An 18,415-nucleotide genomic window follows, 5' to 3' on the forward strand; every position below is an offset into this window, starting at 1 on the left:
TCACCAGAAGCTGAACCCTGACATACCTTGATGTTGGGCTTTCTAGTCTTCAGAACTGTGAGAAAATAAATTTCTGTTCTTTCAGCCACCCACTCTACAGTATCTTGTTATGGCAGCCCTAGCCAACTAAGACTGCAGGAACAGAGGGTTCCAGAGGGGGTAGTATAGGAGATGAGGTAGGAAGAGGGACTCAATCATGTAAGGCTGCAGTCTAGAGCAAGAATTTTGGATTTTCTTCTCAGTTGCCATATACTCTGGTTGCCAGAGTATAACTAGGGAAGGGGGTTGGGTGGGGAGGAGGAACCCATTGAATTGTTTTAGGAGGGGAGTGGTATAATTTGATTTATACCTAGAAGGATCAACTGGCTGCTTTGTGGGAGAATAGTCTGTAGCAAAACAGTTGAGGAGTCAGGGACATTAGTTATCTTCGTAACTATTGCAAGGGTGGTTATCAGAGGGAGTAGTGTGAAATCATCCAATTCTAGACATATTTTGAAGGTAGAGTAGAAAGAAATTGCTGGTGAATTAGATGTGGGTGTGAGAGAAAGTGGGGAATGAAATTGTGTCTAAGTGTTTGGTCAAAGCAACTGAAAAAATGGAGTGCTGTTTATTAAGATAGGAAGACTGTCAAAGAATGGAAGAATGGGAGGAGGGAGCAATCAAAATTATAAGTTATTTTGAGTTGCTACTGAATATCCAAATGAAGATATAAGTAGGCAGTTGGTTATATAAGTCTGGAGTTTAGGGGGAGACACTGGGGCTGGTGATGCAAATTTTGGAGTATCGTATAGATCAGTAGTTTTCAACCTTGGTTACACTTTATAATCAGCTTGGGAATTTCCAAAAAATTTCCGAGCCTGGTCCCACCCCTGTACATTCTTGTTTAATGTGGGAGTGGGGCTCAAGTATTCCTGTTTTAATTTGATTAGTGGTTAGGTTAAACATTTTTTTAAACAGCTTTTATTTAGGTATTATTGACATATGATATACTACACACAAAGTGTACAATTTGATAAGTTTTGACAGATGAATACATCTGTGAAACCATCACCACAATTAAGATAGTGAACATATCCATCATCACCAGAAGTTTCTTTGTACCCCTTTTCAGTTCTTCCCTACTATCCCTACCTCCCTCCCATCTTCAGTCACTAGGCAACTACTGATCTGCTTTCTGTGTAGATTAGTTTGCATTTTCTAGAATTCTATAAATGAAATCTTACAGTGTGTACTCTTCTGTGTGGCTTCTTTAAGCATAATTGTTTTGATACTCACCTATGTTGTTGCATGTATCAGTACTTCATTCCTTTCTGTTGCTGAGTAGTATTCCATTGTATGAACTTCTTTCTTTATTTAGCTGTTGATGAACATTTGGGTTGTTTTCAGTTTTGGGCCATTACAAATAAAGCTGCTGTGAACATTTGTGTACACGTCTTTGTGTAGTCATGTATTTCCTTCTCTGGATAAATACCTTAGGGTGGAATAGCTGGATCGTATAGATCACATTTTTTCATATGTTTCAACATGAGGGGTTTTGTGTGTGTGTGTGTGTGTGCGTGTATGTATGTCCTTGAGGAAAACTTTTATGCCCAGAAAAGATTATTCAGACACTATTTTCATTATTAAAATTAATGTTCAGTTTATTAATTTCAGTTTAAATATCTAGTTTATAAGATTTAGCAAAATTTAAGTTCTTTTTTCCTAGATGTAATTATTTTTAAAAAGCATCACAGGTTAATTCTAACGTGCAGCCAGGGCTGAGAACCATTGTACAGATGGTATTTAAAGCCAACGATTGAATGAGATCACCTAGCACAGCCATTTCTCAAGCTTTTGCTTGCGTAAAATACCCGTAGTTGGGGCAAGTTCTAAGAATTTGTATTTCTACGAGGCTCCCAGGTACTGATACCCTCAGTTGGACTGATGGACCATACTTTGAGTAGCCTGTCCTAGAGGGTTAGTGTAGATAAAAGAGATACCTGAAGACTAAGTCCTGGCCCCTCCAAAGTTTAGAAATTGGGAAGGAGAAGAAGGAACCAGTAAATAAGACTGTAAAAGAATAGCAGGTGGGACTTCGCTGGTGGCGCAGTGGTTAAGAATCCACCTACCAGTGCAGGGGACATGGGTTTGATCCTTGGCCCGGGAAGATCCCACATGCCACGGAGCAACTAAGCCCACGCGCCACAGCTACTGAGCCTGTGCTCTAGAACCTGTGAGCCACAACTACTGAGCCTGCGTGCCACAACTACTGAAGCCTGTACACCATAACTACTGAGCCCGCGTGCTGTAACTACTGAAGCCCATGTGCCTAGAGCCGGTGCTCCGCAACAAGGGAAGCCACCACAATGAGAAGCCCGTGTACTGCAACGAAGAGTAACCCCATTCGCCGCAGCTAGAGAAAGCCCGTGCACAACAATGAAGACCCAGTGCAGCCAAAAATAAATTAAAAAAAAAAAAGAATAGCAAGTGAGGCAGGAGGAAAACGAAAGAGTGTGGTGTTCTAGAGGCTTGTGAAGATAGTTTTGCCAGGAGGGAAAGCATGATAAACTCTGTAAAATATGGCTTGAAAAGACCGAGTGAGATGTGAGTTACAGTTGACTAATGAATATGGTAAAGTGATTGTTGAGGACCTTGAAAGAAATACTTTTGGTAGAATGTCCAATCAGGACAAAAACCTGATTGAGGTGAGCCCATGAAAGAAGGGAGGAAAGTAAGTATAGACAAGTCATTTGATGCTTATTGTGGAAAAGAGAACAAAGAAATGGGACGGTGGCTAGAAGGGGATGTGGAAGTAGGGATGGGTTTTCTTTTTTTTTCTTTTTAAGGTAAGAACTATCATAATGTGTTTGTATGCTGACAGGAATCACTTAGAGAAGGAAATATGGTTGGAGCAGGAGAGCAAGAGGTCAGTAGCAGGAGTGGTGTCCTGGAGAAGGGATCCAGTTGGCAGATAGAGTCATGGCCTTAAATAGGAATATGGAGAGGGAAGTTAGAGTATATGGGCACGGATGGCAGCTTGTAGAAATTTTAATTGAATAGCTTCTATTTTCTCTGAAATAAGAATCAAGGTCACCCCATAATAAATAAACAGAGCACAATAAAAGTTTTGTTCAGTACTCTATCCGCAGTGCTTAGGACAGTGATTTGAACATAGTAAGTGCTTAGTAAATGTTTGTTAAATAAATGAATGTAAGGAAGAGTAACCTTGGATTGGAGGGGAGGAGGCAAGGAGGCAAGTGAGGTAGTGTAGAGGCGGCTGTCGGGTTAGGTGAGAGCCATGCTCCTGGGAATGATGAGCGGAACTGTTCCAATAATATGGAAGAAGAAGTGAAAGGACTTGATTTTTATTTGGCTAAGGGGAAGGAAGAGTTGAGTATGACCTGTTTGTAGCTCTGGAGCATGTCCTCAGTCTTTCAGATGAAGTGGACTGTGGTGGTGTTTACTGATTTGAGGGATTTTTCAGAGCCTTAATTGCTGGACACTCTAACCTAGGTTGTGTAAAGCTGATGTAGTCATCTAGTTTGTCTGTACTTACCAGAAGGTATCACTGTAGCTGCCAAGGAATCAAGTCTCTCCTGCCACCACCTCCCAGGAGATTAGGGAAAACTGTGTTCTGGGCGTCTGCAGAAGTGTTTGATGTTGAAAATTAAATGTGTATAGACCTTGGAGTAAGAACTCTTCAAAATACTCAACATAGATTCTTAAAATGATGAAGGATACTATTGACTGCATTCTATAAGCAAACTAAGGCAAGTGACGAGAAAGAGTGCATTGAACCTGAGGTGTAAATTTAGTTAGTTTAGTGTGAATACCTTGGATCAGCAGATTTTGAATTGTTTTTCTCAGAGCCACACCTCAGGGCTAACTGGGAGATGCAAGGATGGGCACTGGAGCAGATGGGGGCTGTGGAGTCTCCACATCAGCTTCAATAGAAGTTAGTTTTCAGTTTTATGCACTGAGATTCCTTGTAAGATTTTATTTGCATGGTGATTCTACTGCAGAAACAATAACAGAAAGCATTTGAATATCATTAGTGTAGGTAACTTTTGAATTTTGCTGGTAAGTCAGATAGTGCTGGTTTTAGCGAAGCAGATTATTTCATTGTTTGGGGTGGGGAAAACCACTTAGGCCTCTTTTATCCTTTGTTTCAGTAATCAGTTTTTATGGAAAGCAGTCCTACCTTAAGCCCTTCATTCCATTTTCATGAAAAAGGAAGTAAGTGGCTCAAAAGCAAAATGACATCAGCAAATTTTTCAAGACAGTGAATCCTTGAAAGTTGGCGGCGCCTAGTTAAATCAGTGTTTTACATAATTGATTTATAGTTGTATTTATGCATCATATTTAACTGGTATTTATAATTGTTAATATTGAGACATTTATTGAGCATCTAATATATGTAGATCTACTGTACTAGGTGTTGGGGATACAGAAATAGGCAAGATGTGATCTTTTCCCACGTAAGGGTTAGAGTCCGGTTGGGGAAATAGAACATAGCCATAAAAGGATCAACAGCGTTGCAGAAGAGTGTAGAAAACCACGACTTTGCAGAGCTGTTGCAGGGGTTCCGCAGATATGTGATGCACATTTCTTTTTAAAATATTAAATAACCCGTTAAATGAAAGTGTCCTATGCACCAAATATTAATGTGCACAGAAGGAATATGACCACTAAAGCTCATTAATTTATTTTGTAGATTAATTCACTCTTTTTTTTTTTTTTTTAACCATTTCAAAATAAAGTAGCAGATCCTTTATTTGTATTTCTCGAAGCCGTTGAAAAAAGTCACGTAGCACCAGCAACATGTTTTGGCCATCATTTTCTCTCTTCCACCTCTGCCCTTCCAGAGGAATTTGGCCCCCAAGTCACACTCCTCACACCTCTCCAGCCCCCACAACAAAGCAAACCCTGTTTCAGTGATTTCTTCCTAACTTCCTTTCCTTCTGATTCTTCATCACAAAATCTCAAAAACGGATCTGTCAAATAAGATCTACCTCAGAAATCCTGGGAAGGGAAGATACATTGAGCAGGTCAGGCCATAGAATGCACTTCCCAGGGCCTGGGGAGGAGAAATCCAGGGAATTCATGCTGAGTAACTTACAGCCCTTCATGCTTGTTAACCCTTTGTAGGCTGCATGGTGCTAGGGCTCTCTGAGCCTTCAAATGAGAATATCCTGGACGAGTTTTTCCGCAAAGTCAAGAATCGTTACGTGAACAATGTATCTTTAAGGACTTAAGAAGGGAATACGGTTTTTCACAAGGTGAATAGTCATTCAACAGAAAAGACTTTATCATGCAGTATTTTGTGACCGTGAACCTGAACCATCTTTGTTTTATCCTAGGATTAGGACAAGTGATGGATTTCTTTCATCTTCACTGATATTTGGCATCAAAATTTATTTGATACGATTCATAAGTGGACAGATGCTGAAGGGTAGGGATGTATACCTAGTCTAGAAATGACAGTGTTTGATAATTTTGGAACAAGGAATGGCTGTCCCCTTTTCAAAAAATTGTGAGCCATCAGGGTTTTCAAAGTAAAGTGTTTTGACGATGCAAGTGCAAGAAGTGGAAGTAAAGATAAGCCAACGTCTATTAGAGATGTATTTGAAATCAGGAATCACTCACTGTTTACAAGATTAGATATGTTCCTAGGATTAGGCCTAACAGCTGATGAGGAATTAGTTACATTAATCTGTATCAGGTCTATATACCTTCAAATGGAATAAAAAATTGGGTTTACTACATTTTAAAGTCTTACTAAAATTTTTAATATTAACTGTTCCTTTGTTTCTTATTTCTGTAAATTATTCATAAAATGACTTAAAAAGGGGGGTGACAGCCCATGGTAACGGCTGTTTTTCTTGGTGTACTGACAGTTTAAACATGAACTAAAGTGCTTCCCACCCTGTAGTAAGTCCTCTGTCTAAGTTTTCAAATGACGGCACACCGTTTTTTCCTTCTTAGGGCTTCTGACAAAATTTACTTTTATTTAGTTAGTTTCCTTTTGTGTGGCTTCTATCCCATGCACTAAGCAAACTGTGAGGGCGAGGACTGTGTCTGTTTTGTTCATGGTGAGTCTCCGGCACCTTATCTAGTGCCTGACACGTGTTAAGTGTGTAATACATTTGTCAAACAGGGGGCTTGCTTATAAAAATCTTCCTTGGTTAGGTTTTTGGACTTTTGTTAGCAGTGTATTAGCAGACTCACAACAGGTTTGGATTTAGTTCAGCCTTTTAACTCATTGAGATTTATATTGCTTCAATTTACTATATATATTTTAGTGTTGGGAAGCAGATTGCCTCTTTCTGAGCTATGAATAATGCTGCCTCCTTTAGAAAAGAATCAGCAATGGTTTTATATTGTATTTGTTTTGCCTGTCCAACTTGACAAAGCTAAATTGTTGTGATGAGGTTAATCAAGCTTAAAACATTTTTCTTACAGTATTTAGCATACAGGATTTTTGTTGCGGGGTGGTTGGGGTGGAGGGCAGACACACAGTTAGAAACTATATCTGATGAATAATAGTTATCCGTAAACGGTTGTTGAAATGTTCCCCCCCTTTTTTCATGTCACAGTAAGTCAACAGACCTGCCAGACTTTACACAGACAGTCTGTTTGAGCTATTTATGAAGGTTACATAGGGACACATAGGGATCTCAAAATTTTGGGACACCATATTTTACAAGTTACAGCTAATAATGACATATGTGAACAAGTAGATGACAATAGAGTGCAGTTGGGATATGTCTGGATAGCACTGGATGACCTTTTTATCCTTATCACAGAACCTTTAGCATTGTAGGTGTACTGTCAAAATCATGAATGATAAATCGCTGAACATAAAAAAGGCACACCTTGTAAATAATACCCTGCCCCTTATATCCTAAGTTAACTATCTCCCACCTCTAAAATTCCCTACTATCCTCTAGATTTTTCTCACTAAGTAGAAAAAGGATCACAGTTAAACTTTTTTAAGATCCCTAGAGATAGGAGGGCTTTCTTTATAATAGAGCATGGTGAAGGTGAGTCACTTTATGATAAGATACAAAGATCATCATAAGCTGTGTTCCTCCTGCCTTCGTTGAAGAATATTTAAAACTCATTCAGGCCGTTAGAGAGCAGCAGAGAACTTTATTTCAATAGTTAAGCTACATGGAAACACATATTTTGTGCTTCTTTTCTCCCAAAGTTGAACCAGATCAAATAATCCTAGAAGAAAGGAGCAAAGTCGTTATCTTTAAGTGAAAAAAGAATGAATTAGTACACATTTAGGAAAATTTAGGATAAAAAGAGAAAGACATAACAACTACTGAAAAACAAAAATAATATTTTTCTTGAGGCAGAAGAGAACCACTATAGAAAATTTGTTGGTGATTAAAAACTAACAAAATCAACCACAAACAGTGCCACGTACAGAAATTACTGGTTGCTTATCAGAACACTAGTCTCACATTTCCACTTGCCCCAAGGACACCTTTGCTTAAATTTTATAAAATCCATAAACCCAGCATGACCAGCACCATCATTTCTAGTATGAAGTGGTGGTCTTCTAGTTTGTCTCCTGACTGCAGTCTCTCACCTGACCAGGTCAGCTAATTGTTCTTTCTGTATTGGTTTTTACCTTGTAAGAGAGTATACATTTACTGAGTATTTTGTTCTTACCACTGATAATATAACACTTAGAAGAATTCTAGATTCATAACTTGTTTAAAAATGTTAATTTAGGGACTTCCCAGGTGGGGCAGTGGTTAAGAATCCGCCTGCCAGTGCAGGGGACACGGGTTTGAGCCCTGGTCCAGGAAGAACCCACATGCTGTGGAGCAACTAAGCCCGTGCGCCACAACTACTGAGCCTGCGCTCTAGGGCCCACATGCCGCAACTACTGAGCCTACGTGCTGCAACTGCTGAAGCCCACGTGCCTAGAGCCGGTGCTCTACAACGAGAAGCCACCACAATGAGAAGCCTGCGCTGCGCACTGCAACGAAGAGTAGCCCCCGCTCGCTGCACCTAGAGAAAGCCCCCCTGTAGCAACAAAGGCCCAACGCAGCCAAAAATAAATAAATAAATAAATCTTAAAAAATGTTAATTTATTTAACTCAACCTCATGATTTCATGGAGCAAATCGTGCTGTACTGATATGCCTTCATTTTCAGATTTTTTTTTTTTTTTAATTTTTGGCTGCATCGGGTCTTTGTTGCTACACACAGGCTTCTTCTAGTTGCGGCAAGCGGGGGCTACTCTTTGCTGCGGTGCACAGGCTTCTCATTGCGGTGGCTTCTCTTGTTGCAGAGCACGGGCTCTAGCTGCGTGGGCTTCAGTAGTTGTGGCACATGGGCTCAGTAGTTGTGGCTCGTGGCCTCTAGAGCACAGGCTCAGTAGTTGTGGTGCTCGGGCTTAGTTGCTCCGCAGCATGTAGGATCTTCCTCGGGCCAGGGATTGAACCCATGTCCCCTGCATTGGCAGGTGGATTCTTAACCACTGCACCACCAGGGCGTTCCCTCATTTTCAGATTTATGGGCCATATGAAAAGGGAAAATGATTCTAGGAAGATTCTGGAGAGAGAAAACCTGTTAAATATGAAAAAGACTTGGCAGCAGTTGTAAGATCCATGAAGCTGGGGAATTAGGATTATCCCTTTTCTCACATAAAAGTGGGAGTGATTGAGGAACTGTCACATAATTGATGGGCACCAACTTGGAGACAAATGCTGGAGGGGTGGGGGAGTGATTGATAATGTTATAAAAATATTCTGTACCTAACCACAACACAATCGTTATATTCCTGTAAAGCTTCATGATCAGAGAATCCATGATTGAGACATTTACATCTTATGGGAAAAACAGCACTGAGTACTGAGGTTATTAATGAATCCAGAAAAACCTAGAAAAATATTCAACTTTACTTAAAAAAGGCAGCATTAAATAAAGAGAATATAAATTATTATATATCTTAAGTTAGTGATAATGGCCTCTAAGTAATTAATGTCAATTTATTGATTGCTAGGAACTGCAGGATTTCTACTCTAGAATGTAAATTTATTTTAATGTTCCCAATTTTCTTGTAATTTAGTTTAACATTTTTATAAATTCATTTTGCATTAAATTTTGGGATGAAGGGAGCGACAACACAAACTATAATAAAGGATGTTGTCAGACCTTCATTTGTTATGGCAGGAAGAGATTCAGAGACCCATAATACCTTAGGAGACAAATGATGACCACCCCTCAATTCCATTGTATAGCTTGGAGTGACTCAAGTTTAGGTGACTCGCTGTTCACCAGGCACTAGTCTAACCAAACCTTTTCACAACCTGTCACACCTTTGAACTTTCTTTCTCTTTCTATATTCCGGCATAATTGAAAGAGGGATTAATTCTTGCTGCTCTTACTTTTCACTACTTGTTTACGTCTGTGTAGTGAGTGGTTAATCCTGGCCCATGAGTAAGCATCGAGACAGTATTCCTTGTCTTTTAAAACGTCTTTGTTCCTCATTAAGCCTGATTTTATCATTCATTCATTTTTCAACAGATATTAAATATCTAGTATTTTTTCAGTACTGTGCTAGGTCCTAGTTATCCAGTGGTGTATAAACCTGAAACCATCCCTTTCCTTGTGAAGTATATACTAGATGAGGAAACAGACAGTAACTCCTTCCTTAACACTCCCTGTGTTCCTTACTTTATTTTTTTTTCATAGCATTTATCAACATCTAAGACTTTATTTTTTGTTTGATTTCATCCACAAAACGTTTGTTACATGAGGACAAACAAGAATTTCTGTATGTTTTGCTAAAGGAATACTTTTTGGTTGAGAAGTGAGAAAGGCACGTTTAATTCGTCACCACGTCCCCTTGATTCTGCTTCTTCAGCCTGTCTTTAAATAACCCCACTGCTGCTTCCTTTTAGTTCAAGCCCTTTTTATTTTTACCAGATCTATTAAAGTAGCTTTCCCTGCCTCTGTAGTACCTTTCCCCTCCAGATTGCTGCCAGTAATCTTTGTAAAATTCAAGTCTGAATTTCTTCAGTGATCTGCTGTCTTTAATCAGACTCCTTCGCTTTTCATTGTCGGGTTCCTTCCTATCTGTCCAGCCTTGTTTTTTTTTTTCTCTGCCACTCCCTGCTCTCCATCTCAAACTTTATGCTGCAGTAGTATCAATATATTGCAGTTCTTCAAGCTTCTCTGCTAAGTGTGGTGGCTGGACCAGAGGCTTCCCCTTAACTTGGAAGCTATTTAGAAATGCAAATTTTAGGCTCCACCCCGAGGCCTACTGAATAAGAACCCTGGGAGCAGAGCTAAGCAAGCTAAATGAGACTTCCCAGTAATCCTGATGTACCTTAAATTTGAGAATCACTACTTTAGTCCTTTTTTTTTTTAAAGTTCATTTCCTTAACAAGCTCAGCCATTAATTACCATGCTTTCAATATCATTTTCATTTGTGTAACGCTTAATTTACATCATTGACCCTGGTATCTTTGTCAGTCCTGCTTTTTAAATTGTGTATTGGACATCTTTCCTGGATATCCTTCCTGTACTTCAGACTCTGTAGGTTCTAAACAAAATTCAGTACCCATCTATTAAGATGTTTTATATACTGTGTTTCCTATTTCCTCCTTCAAAGGATTCCTCCTTGCAGCTTTGAATCCTAGATTATGCAGTATTTTCTCTTTGGTTTCTATTTTGTCTTGCTTTAGAGGAACAAAGGAAAAGATTTTTTAATAACTCTACTGACCAAAATAGGGTCAGGATTTTCCAGGCAATAGATTACTGTTGTTTATAGACCATCTGTTAAAATGTATTTTTTTTAATGTGTTTTTATCTTATTCTTCTTTGCTTTTTCCTTCCCACCTTTTTTCCCTCCTCAATTGTCTTTCTCTCTCTCATTTTAAGAACTTAGAGACCATTTACTTTGAATCTTGACCTCAGCTGCCCACGTTCTACCATAAAGCTGGAGGCATCCTTGACCCTGGGCTAATAGAGCGCTAAAGCTGGAGGCATCCTTGACCCTGGGCTAATAGAGTGACAACTTGTACCCAAAGTGACAACTGGTACCAAAGATTGTAGTCAGGCAACATTTCATCTATCTCGGTACAGTTTCTGCAGTAGGTTCTCAATAAATTTTTTTCTAATGAGTAAGTGAGTAAGTTAGGCAAGTCTCAAAGGACTGGACAGATCTCCAAGGTCAAAAAACCACAGTGAAATTGTGGCTGGATACATAAGGAACCTCAAAGATTTGAGCAGTAAGAAGTGAGAAATTTTGACACTCAAATATTTATTCAGTGAATAAATGAAAGATTTTAAAGAAAAGAATAGCCATTGTAACAGATGGTGAGGTATTTCCTTCTCTGAGAGAAAAGGGATAAATTTAGATTTTATTTCAGTGTGAACTTTCAAGTTTAATTTTTAAAATTCATGTTTATTTATATGTGTGCTTCCCCATAAGCACAGTTTGATATACATTTTTAATAATTTTCGTGTCGATTTATGTAACAGTTATATTTTAATGGTTTGACTATATATCTTGGGCTATAACTTTTAACTGTTATTATAGTTCTATTTTTGTTGGGTAGGAAAGACAGTAATGTATGTGTGTGTATATATATATCTGTTAAATTGCACATCTGAATTACCTTACATATGAGAAATTTTTATATGTGAAATCATATATCTATTCTCATAATTTGAGCTATTCTCTCATAAAAAATACATTCTTAAATTATAGTAATAAAAAAACTTTCTTTTTAACATGCACACAGGAAACCTCGGCCTGTCTCCCAGTTGGTTGCACAGCAGGTTACTCAGCAGTTTGTGCCCCCTACACAGTCAAAGAAAGAGAAAAAAGATAAAGTAGAAAAAGAAAAAAGTGAAAAGGAAACAACTAGCAAAAAGAACAGTCATAAGAAAACCAGGTAAATTTAAAGAGTGTTTTAATGGCACTTTTGAAGTAATAAAATTAACCATTTAATATTGTCTTTTAACATCAATATATAAAGTATATAAAGTAGAAATAAAAGATTTCATCTCTTTTACTATATCATGAAAGTGTTTTTCTTAGTTGAAGGTATATTAGAAATTAAACACAGAGGCCACAAATACAAGCTTAAGTGTGAGGACACTTTCTGTTTTTTGTTTTTGTTTTTGTTTTACTAGATTACAAGACATTTGTGTTTGAAATGTTTCTTTTTCACTCATAAAGCCAGGAGTGATGTTCACAATACTGAACAGATATTTACATGAGCTTTAAACCAATCAAAATGGTCATATGGGTTCAGGCAGAACAGACAGTCATGACGCCCTTATCATAAGTGCACATCAGTGGAGTAACAGCCCTGCATATAACTCAACCTTGGATGTTGTCAGCTTCCTCTGTGATTCAGCTATGTCACTGCTGTTCTAAAACATTTATTTTAGTAAAATTGATAAGCTGTCTGCAAAATTATGATTAAGCTATTAAAGCACATTTAAGAGAACATTACTCCGAGTTTTTTGTCATGTTGAGGAAGATTCAGGAATGATTGGCTTGATTAATGTTAATGATTTCAAACATTTAATTATATTTTTGTGGCTAGTTACACATGAATATAGAGCTTTAAAGATAGATGTGTTCGTTTTGTTATTTTTACCTAATTTAATATGTATTACATGCTCAGAAAGTTGGTAGAGAGAGAAGCTAGTTTAAAATTTTATCATCTTTTGTGTTTAGGCCAAGATTGAAAAATGTGGATCGGAGTAGTGCTCAACACTTGGAAGTTACCGTTGGAGACCTGACAGTCATTATTACAGACTTTAAGGAGAAAACGAAGTCACCGCCCACATCTAGTGCTGCTTCTGCAGATCAACACAGCCAGAGTGGCTCCAGCTCTGATAACACAGAGCGGGGAATGTCCAGGTCATCCTCACCCAGAGGAGAAGCCTCATCATTGAACGGAGAATCTCATTAAAGTTTATTTTCCCAAATTTCCTAGTCACTTCTGTCATACCATGCAAATACACAGATTATGCCAAGAAGTACCACATTTTCATGACAAACATATTCATGCACAATCCATAATTTGCATTTTACATAAAATAGAAATTTGTTAGATTTTATTGCAATCTATGCCTACCAAACCTTTCCAGACTTAACATTTTGGTCTCCACAGTTAAAGGTGCCATGAAAATGTGGTTGAATTACTCATTATGCAGTGTTATTGGTAAGTCTATTTTCACTTTTAGTTTAGTGAATTCTAACACATAATTCTTGAATTCTCTACTATTGGCATGTAATGAATTTAAATTTTTATAACATAGTGCAAGCTGCCTAAATATGTATTATTTGAGAATTGTGAAACAAATAGTTATATGTATACAAGTCAAAAATCAACTTAATCAACTGTTGCTACAACAGAATTTTCTTAATGGTTATCCTCTTAAATACACCTGCTGGTACTTGGTGTGGTTAAATAGGAAGATTGTTATTAAATAAAGAATTTGTATGAACCATTGCCAATGTTTTTGACACATTTTACTAAATTATTGTTCCTGAATTATGTTTTAGGTTTTATCTGTTTTTGGGGGGGTTTTTTGCTTATCTTTCACAACATTCATTTATTGTAATGTTTACTAGCAGACTAGTAAACAATAAAACATTGATTACTTGGCTTTATAATTCAGATTTAGTGCTATTGTCATTGAACACTGGTATTTTCTGTATTATATAGAACATTAAAATTCAAGTAATTATAAGCATTTGGCAAAAACAGAAGAGAAGAAACCTGTCATATTTTAAAAGCTGCAGTTTTGGAAAAGCTTTAACTTAATAGTTTTATCACTGTTTCCTTGCCCCAGACTTATCCAGGGTCATAGAAGTGTGAATCTAATTAATACAGAAATGGGAATTGTTGCACAGAACTGAGAAATAGCTAATCTTTAATCAGTTTAATTGGCCTCTTATTAAATATAACAGTTCTTATAAAAATTATAGTACCCTATTTTCAGAAACAATTGCCAGTTTATGCATTCATCAATATCCTAAAATTTAAAAAGTATTTACAGCCCCACTTACTATTATGTAAATTTACCAATAAAATATTTTTATGACTACAGATTTTGCATTTTTGTTTACAACTAATAAAAGTGTTTTTTGTTGTTTCTAAAAATCCAACTTAGAAACCACACAGTACTTAAATTCTAGGGTCTCCTGCTTTCTCTTAGCCATTTGTTTAATATGTATTCACCTATAGGAGAATTTTGAATTATAAATGAACTTTAAATCATAACTTGGATACAGAATATCACATAAAAACATCATGATAGTATTTGAAGAAAGAAAACTGTAGACCCTGACAGTTGTGATATTTGGTGGTTTCATGTGGTAATGTAATTTTCTGTTTAATTGCAGTACTTTTTACAGGCACAATTACTGTCTTTTTTTGTAAGATGCAAGTTGTGAATTACAGTTAATTGCATACAGTAAAAGTCTGTGATTAAAACATTTATATACCTCATTCTTTAGTGTTGTTAAATGAAAGAATTTTATTTGTTTTTAAGATACTTTCAGTGGAACCCCAAATGACTGGTATGTTCTTTTAAAACATGAACATTTTTTTCTCTTATTTTATTCTTTTTCACATGTTCCAAATGTTTTATATATATACATATATATTCATTTTTAGACATAGTAAAAACTACAAGTACTAACTGTAATAGGGAAAATATTCTAATTTTTAAGTCAAAATTAACTCTTTGGAGGTACTGGGTCTTATGATGATGATCAGATACTTTCTGGATATATTTTAAATGGACTGCAAGAGAGAAAAATCTGACAGAGGATGGGATTTTACCTGAACGGGGCATAGTCATCTTTCTAAATAGTAGGGAGACAGTTAGCATGGAATTTGAGAATGCTAACTGATGGCTGGCATTTGAATCTCTGTTGTAGAACCTAAGTGAGCTTGAGTAAGTCATTCAAGTCATTTCCCGTCTATTAAACAGGGATAATGGTAATCATATCTAACTCATAGGGTTGTTGGGAGGATTAAATGTCAATCCATATAAAATTCTTAACAACTACCTGACACATACTCTATGCTCAGTAAATGTGAGCATTTACTATCTTTATAGGTAAAATCCCATTACAGAAACATAATTTTTTTGGTAACAAAAATTGTTTCCATGCCTTCTTGGATGCCCGAAAGGAATTGTGTTCTGTAGGTTAAACTGAATTTTTTACATCAGATGTTTGCTCTGATCCCAGACCAACTATCTTTCTATAATTAAAGAACCTGTTGGTATGCATTATGAGACAGGAGAAATGAGCTGAGTTGGCTACTTTGATATTTTGTTTTCCTTTCATTAATCACAGTTATCTTTACCTGCCTTCATTTCACCCTACCTCAAATACACTTCCAAACCAGGAAACAGACTCAAATTCCATAAATACACCTAATGTTAAAATATGCAAAAAGATTCAGAGCCTGGGCTTAGGGTATATTTTTAGCTCTGGTTCATCAACTTACCCTATGGTTTTAATAGTGGGTTCTTTTAGCCAAATTCTATACAAAAAGAGCATTTGGATGTTTTTCAGAGTTTATTAGCTTATTTTGATATAAGTAAGAGTGAAGATATAATTTGAGGCAAACAAGAATACGTATTCTTAAACCTTTTATATTACACAGTAGAAATAGTTAACTTAAAGGTTTTATTTTTATTAAATGCTTTCCTAAGATTATAGTGATGACTGTAGACAAAGTGAAAACATTTAAAAAAGGAAGAAAAACCTTTGCTTTTCTAAGTTGATAACATTTATTACCCTTCTTTTAGAAAGAAGTTCTTATTGCCTGAAAAGAACATAGTTTATTCATATTTTATACATTTCATGCTGAGCGGTCTAGAAGTTTTAGTTTCCACTGAAACCCTTATTTTACTTATTTTCTTGGTCTGCCACTTATCTCTTTTCTGGAATCTTTTGAAGACCTGAAGTAGGAACTGGGCCATTGATAGAAATTTCTGTACTGTACTTTGAAAATTAAGTGCAAACAGAAGAGTGAATGTGTGTGTAAGAAGGGTAATCGTAAAGTAATACTTAGACTTATTAGCACTGGCTCCCCTCTTCAACCACAGGCCCCTTCAGGTGTCTGGAACAACTGAAATGTAGAAAAACTCAAGTGTAGAAAAGTCATAAGTGACAAAAATAGCTGAGTAGAATCAAGAGACAGTGAAGATTGCAGAATACAGGATGTGACTGATCATTTGTGAAAGCAGAAGGAAAAGAACACCCTCCCTGGCTATTGAGAGTGATGAAAAAGAAGCTGCCCTAATAACAAAGGCAAGGAAGGATAGAAATGGGAAAAAATGAGGGAGGAGGCAGGAGAAAAACAAAGCAAAGATAGTAGCAGAAATTAGAAAATGGGGCATTGTGATGTAGTCGATGATAGCAGACAAGAATCGCTCAGAAGGGAGAAAGAGCAAATAGAATGTATAGCATCTCGGTCTCTTGAGAAAATTTTTAAAACATGCTATGATAAATCTTTGTAATGACTCAGTCATTAAGTTTTCAGTTGTGTTTAGTAGACTGTTTACTAGAGCAGCAATATGTGTAATCACTATAAAACGATTTTCTTCAAAACCAGTTCATTTTTAGAAGTTGTCATACTTACCTTGAATTATATGAACACTTTACTTTCCTGAATGCACAGCCCTGCTAGCCCAGATAATTTAAATGTTATGATTTTAATGTGGCTTTGTATTTAGCCAGTGCAGATAATTCCAGCCTTTGTGGAATGGGCCGATTCTGGAGCATATGAAATGCCACGATAAGACTATGTACTTATATAGAAAAATCAAGTAGAGCTCTGAAAGCTTTTAGTTCTCTGGGACATGTTTCATGTTCTGAATTGTTTTTCAGTGGTGATTTCTTTCCTCCCCATCAGTAGGAGTTGTAGACTATAGTAGCTATTTTTCTGCTGTAATACTTTCAGTATTTTCCTGACCTAGATTTCCTTTATGTCAGTTTTCAATTCAGTGAACATTTATTGAGTATGTTTTGTGTGCTAGGCACTGGTCTGGGGGTTGGTTGCAAAGAGGATAAAGATGTGGAACTCACATCTTAGAGGAGAGATCTGTAAATATAATGCCATTATTTCAACAATAAAAATACATATAAGATACAGAAGTAACAGAAGAGGGAGTGCTTGCCACCATTTTTTTTTTCTTTTTCCTTCTTTTTTTTTCCCCCCCCTAGAAAATTCAGCTTGGCCTGAGTATCCACTGTAAGTCCACAATGGAGATGTTAGGATCTCATCTTGATAGTTGCAGCTGATAATGTTGGGTGTCACCAGTAATTTTAGCCAGCTACCATTTCATTACTCCAGTTTGAATTTTCAAAAGTTAAAGACTTTAAGCCATGTAATGTGAGATTATCATTTTCCTATACTAATTTTTAAAAATCAGTAAACAGCTGAATGAGGTCTCCTGTTGCCTTTTTGTAAGGATATTGAGGAAACATTACATCGCTCAGAATCCAAATGAGAAAATTTATTCAGACCTGTTTCAGGAAAAGCTTTACTTTACCCTGAGAAATCAGTTTGCCTTTTACTTGTGAACAATGCAAATCATTGATTGTCCTCAGTTTTTGCTTTAGTTGTGAGAAATCTCAGATTAAAATTAGGCATACTTTTTTTTTTCATGTAATGTCTGAAACATTTATATTAACATATTTCCATACAAATAAAAATTAGGCATACTTTTAATAATTATGTAGCACTCAGTCATCTGCATATCCATATTCTAACTTGTTATTCTTCATCTAACTACATTTTTCTAGATTACAATTTTTATCTACTTATGTTTTTCCTTGTGTTCTTATAAAGTTCCTCAAATCTCTTTTGTACATAAGGCTAAATAGTAATACTTTTTTTAAAAATCTCAAAAAAACTGCTTTATTTTAGTTGTGAGGATAAGCCCCAACGTGAAATTTTCAGTGCAAGGATCCAGTAAAATGGATCCAACTGGAATTCCTGAGGAGTGGAAATAATACACAAGTTTGGCAGGTCTTGAATTACATGCAGGTAAACCTGGATCTGCTGACTTACCTGGAAGTAGGGAATGTGGATGAAAGCTACCATCTCATCCTCTTATTTTCATTAACTTTTTTTTTTTTTTACATAGGTTACATGTTGAGATGACAATATTTTAGATATCTACATTAAATAAAGTATATTTTTTTGTTTTTGCTTTTTTTATAAATTTATTTATTTTATTTATATATTCTTGGCTGTATTGGGTCTCCGTTGCTGCGCGCGGGCTTTTTCCAGTTGTGGCGAGAGGGGGCCACTCCTCGTTGGCGGTGCGCGGGCCTCTCACTGCGGCGGCCTCTCTTGTCGCGGAGCACGGGCTCCAGGCACACGAGCTTCAGTAGTTGTGACACGCGGCCTCAGTAG

At 36.8% G+C, this 18,415-nt stretch overlaps 1 protein-coding gene across 4 annotated transcripts in view; it reads left to right on the forward strand.

Moving 5' to 3' along the window:
• Nucleotides 1-14,469, forward strand: part of YAF2 (YY1 associated factor 2) — a 66,390-nt gene extending 51,921 nt beyond the window's left edge. For all 4 annotated transcript variants that reach the window (XM_057555843.1, XM_057555842.1, XM_057555844.1 and 1 more), the window contains 2 exons: nt 11,753-11,905; nt 12,700-14,469. In XM_057555843.1, the coding sequence (XP_057411826.1) occupies nt 11,753-11,905; nt 12,700-12,937 (391 nt within the window). In that variant the 3' untranslated portion in view covers nt 12,938-14,469. The remainder of the gene's footprint in view (nt 1-11,752; nt 11,906-12,699) is intronic.
• The last annotated feature ends 3,946 nt before the right edge of the window (nt 14,470-18,415 follow it).

The sequence above is a fragment of the Balaenoptera acutorostrata genome, chromosome 11 (assembly GCF_949987535.1).
Source record: "Balaenoptera acutorostrata chromosome 11, mBalAcu1.1, whole genome shotgun sequence".
NCBI lineage: Eukaryota > Metazoa > Chordata > Mammalia > Artiodactyla > Balaenopteridae > Balaenoptera > Balaenoptera acutorostrata.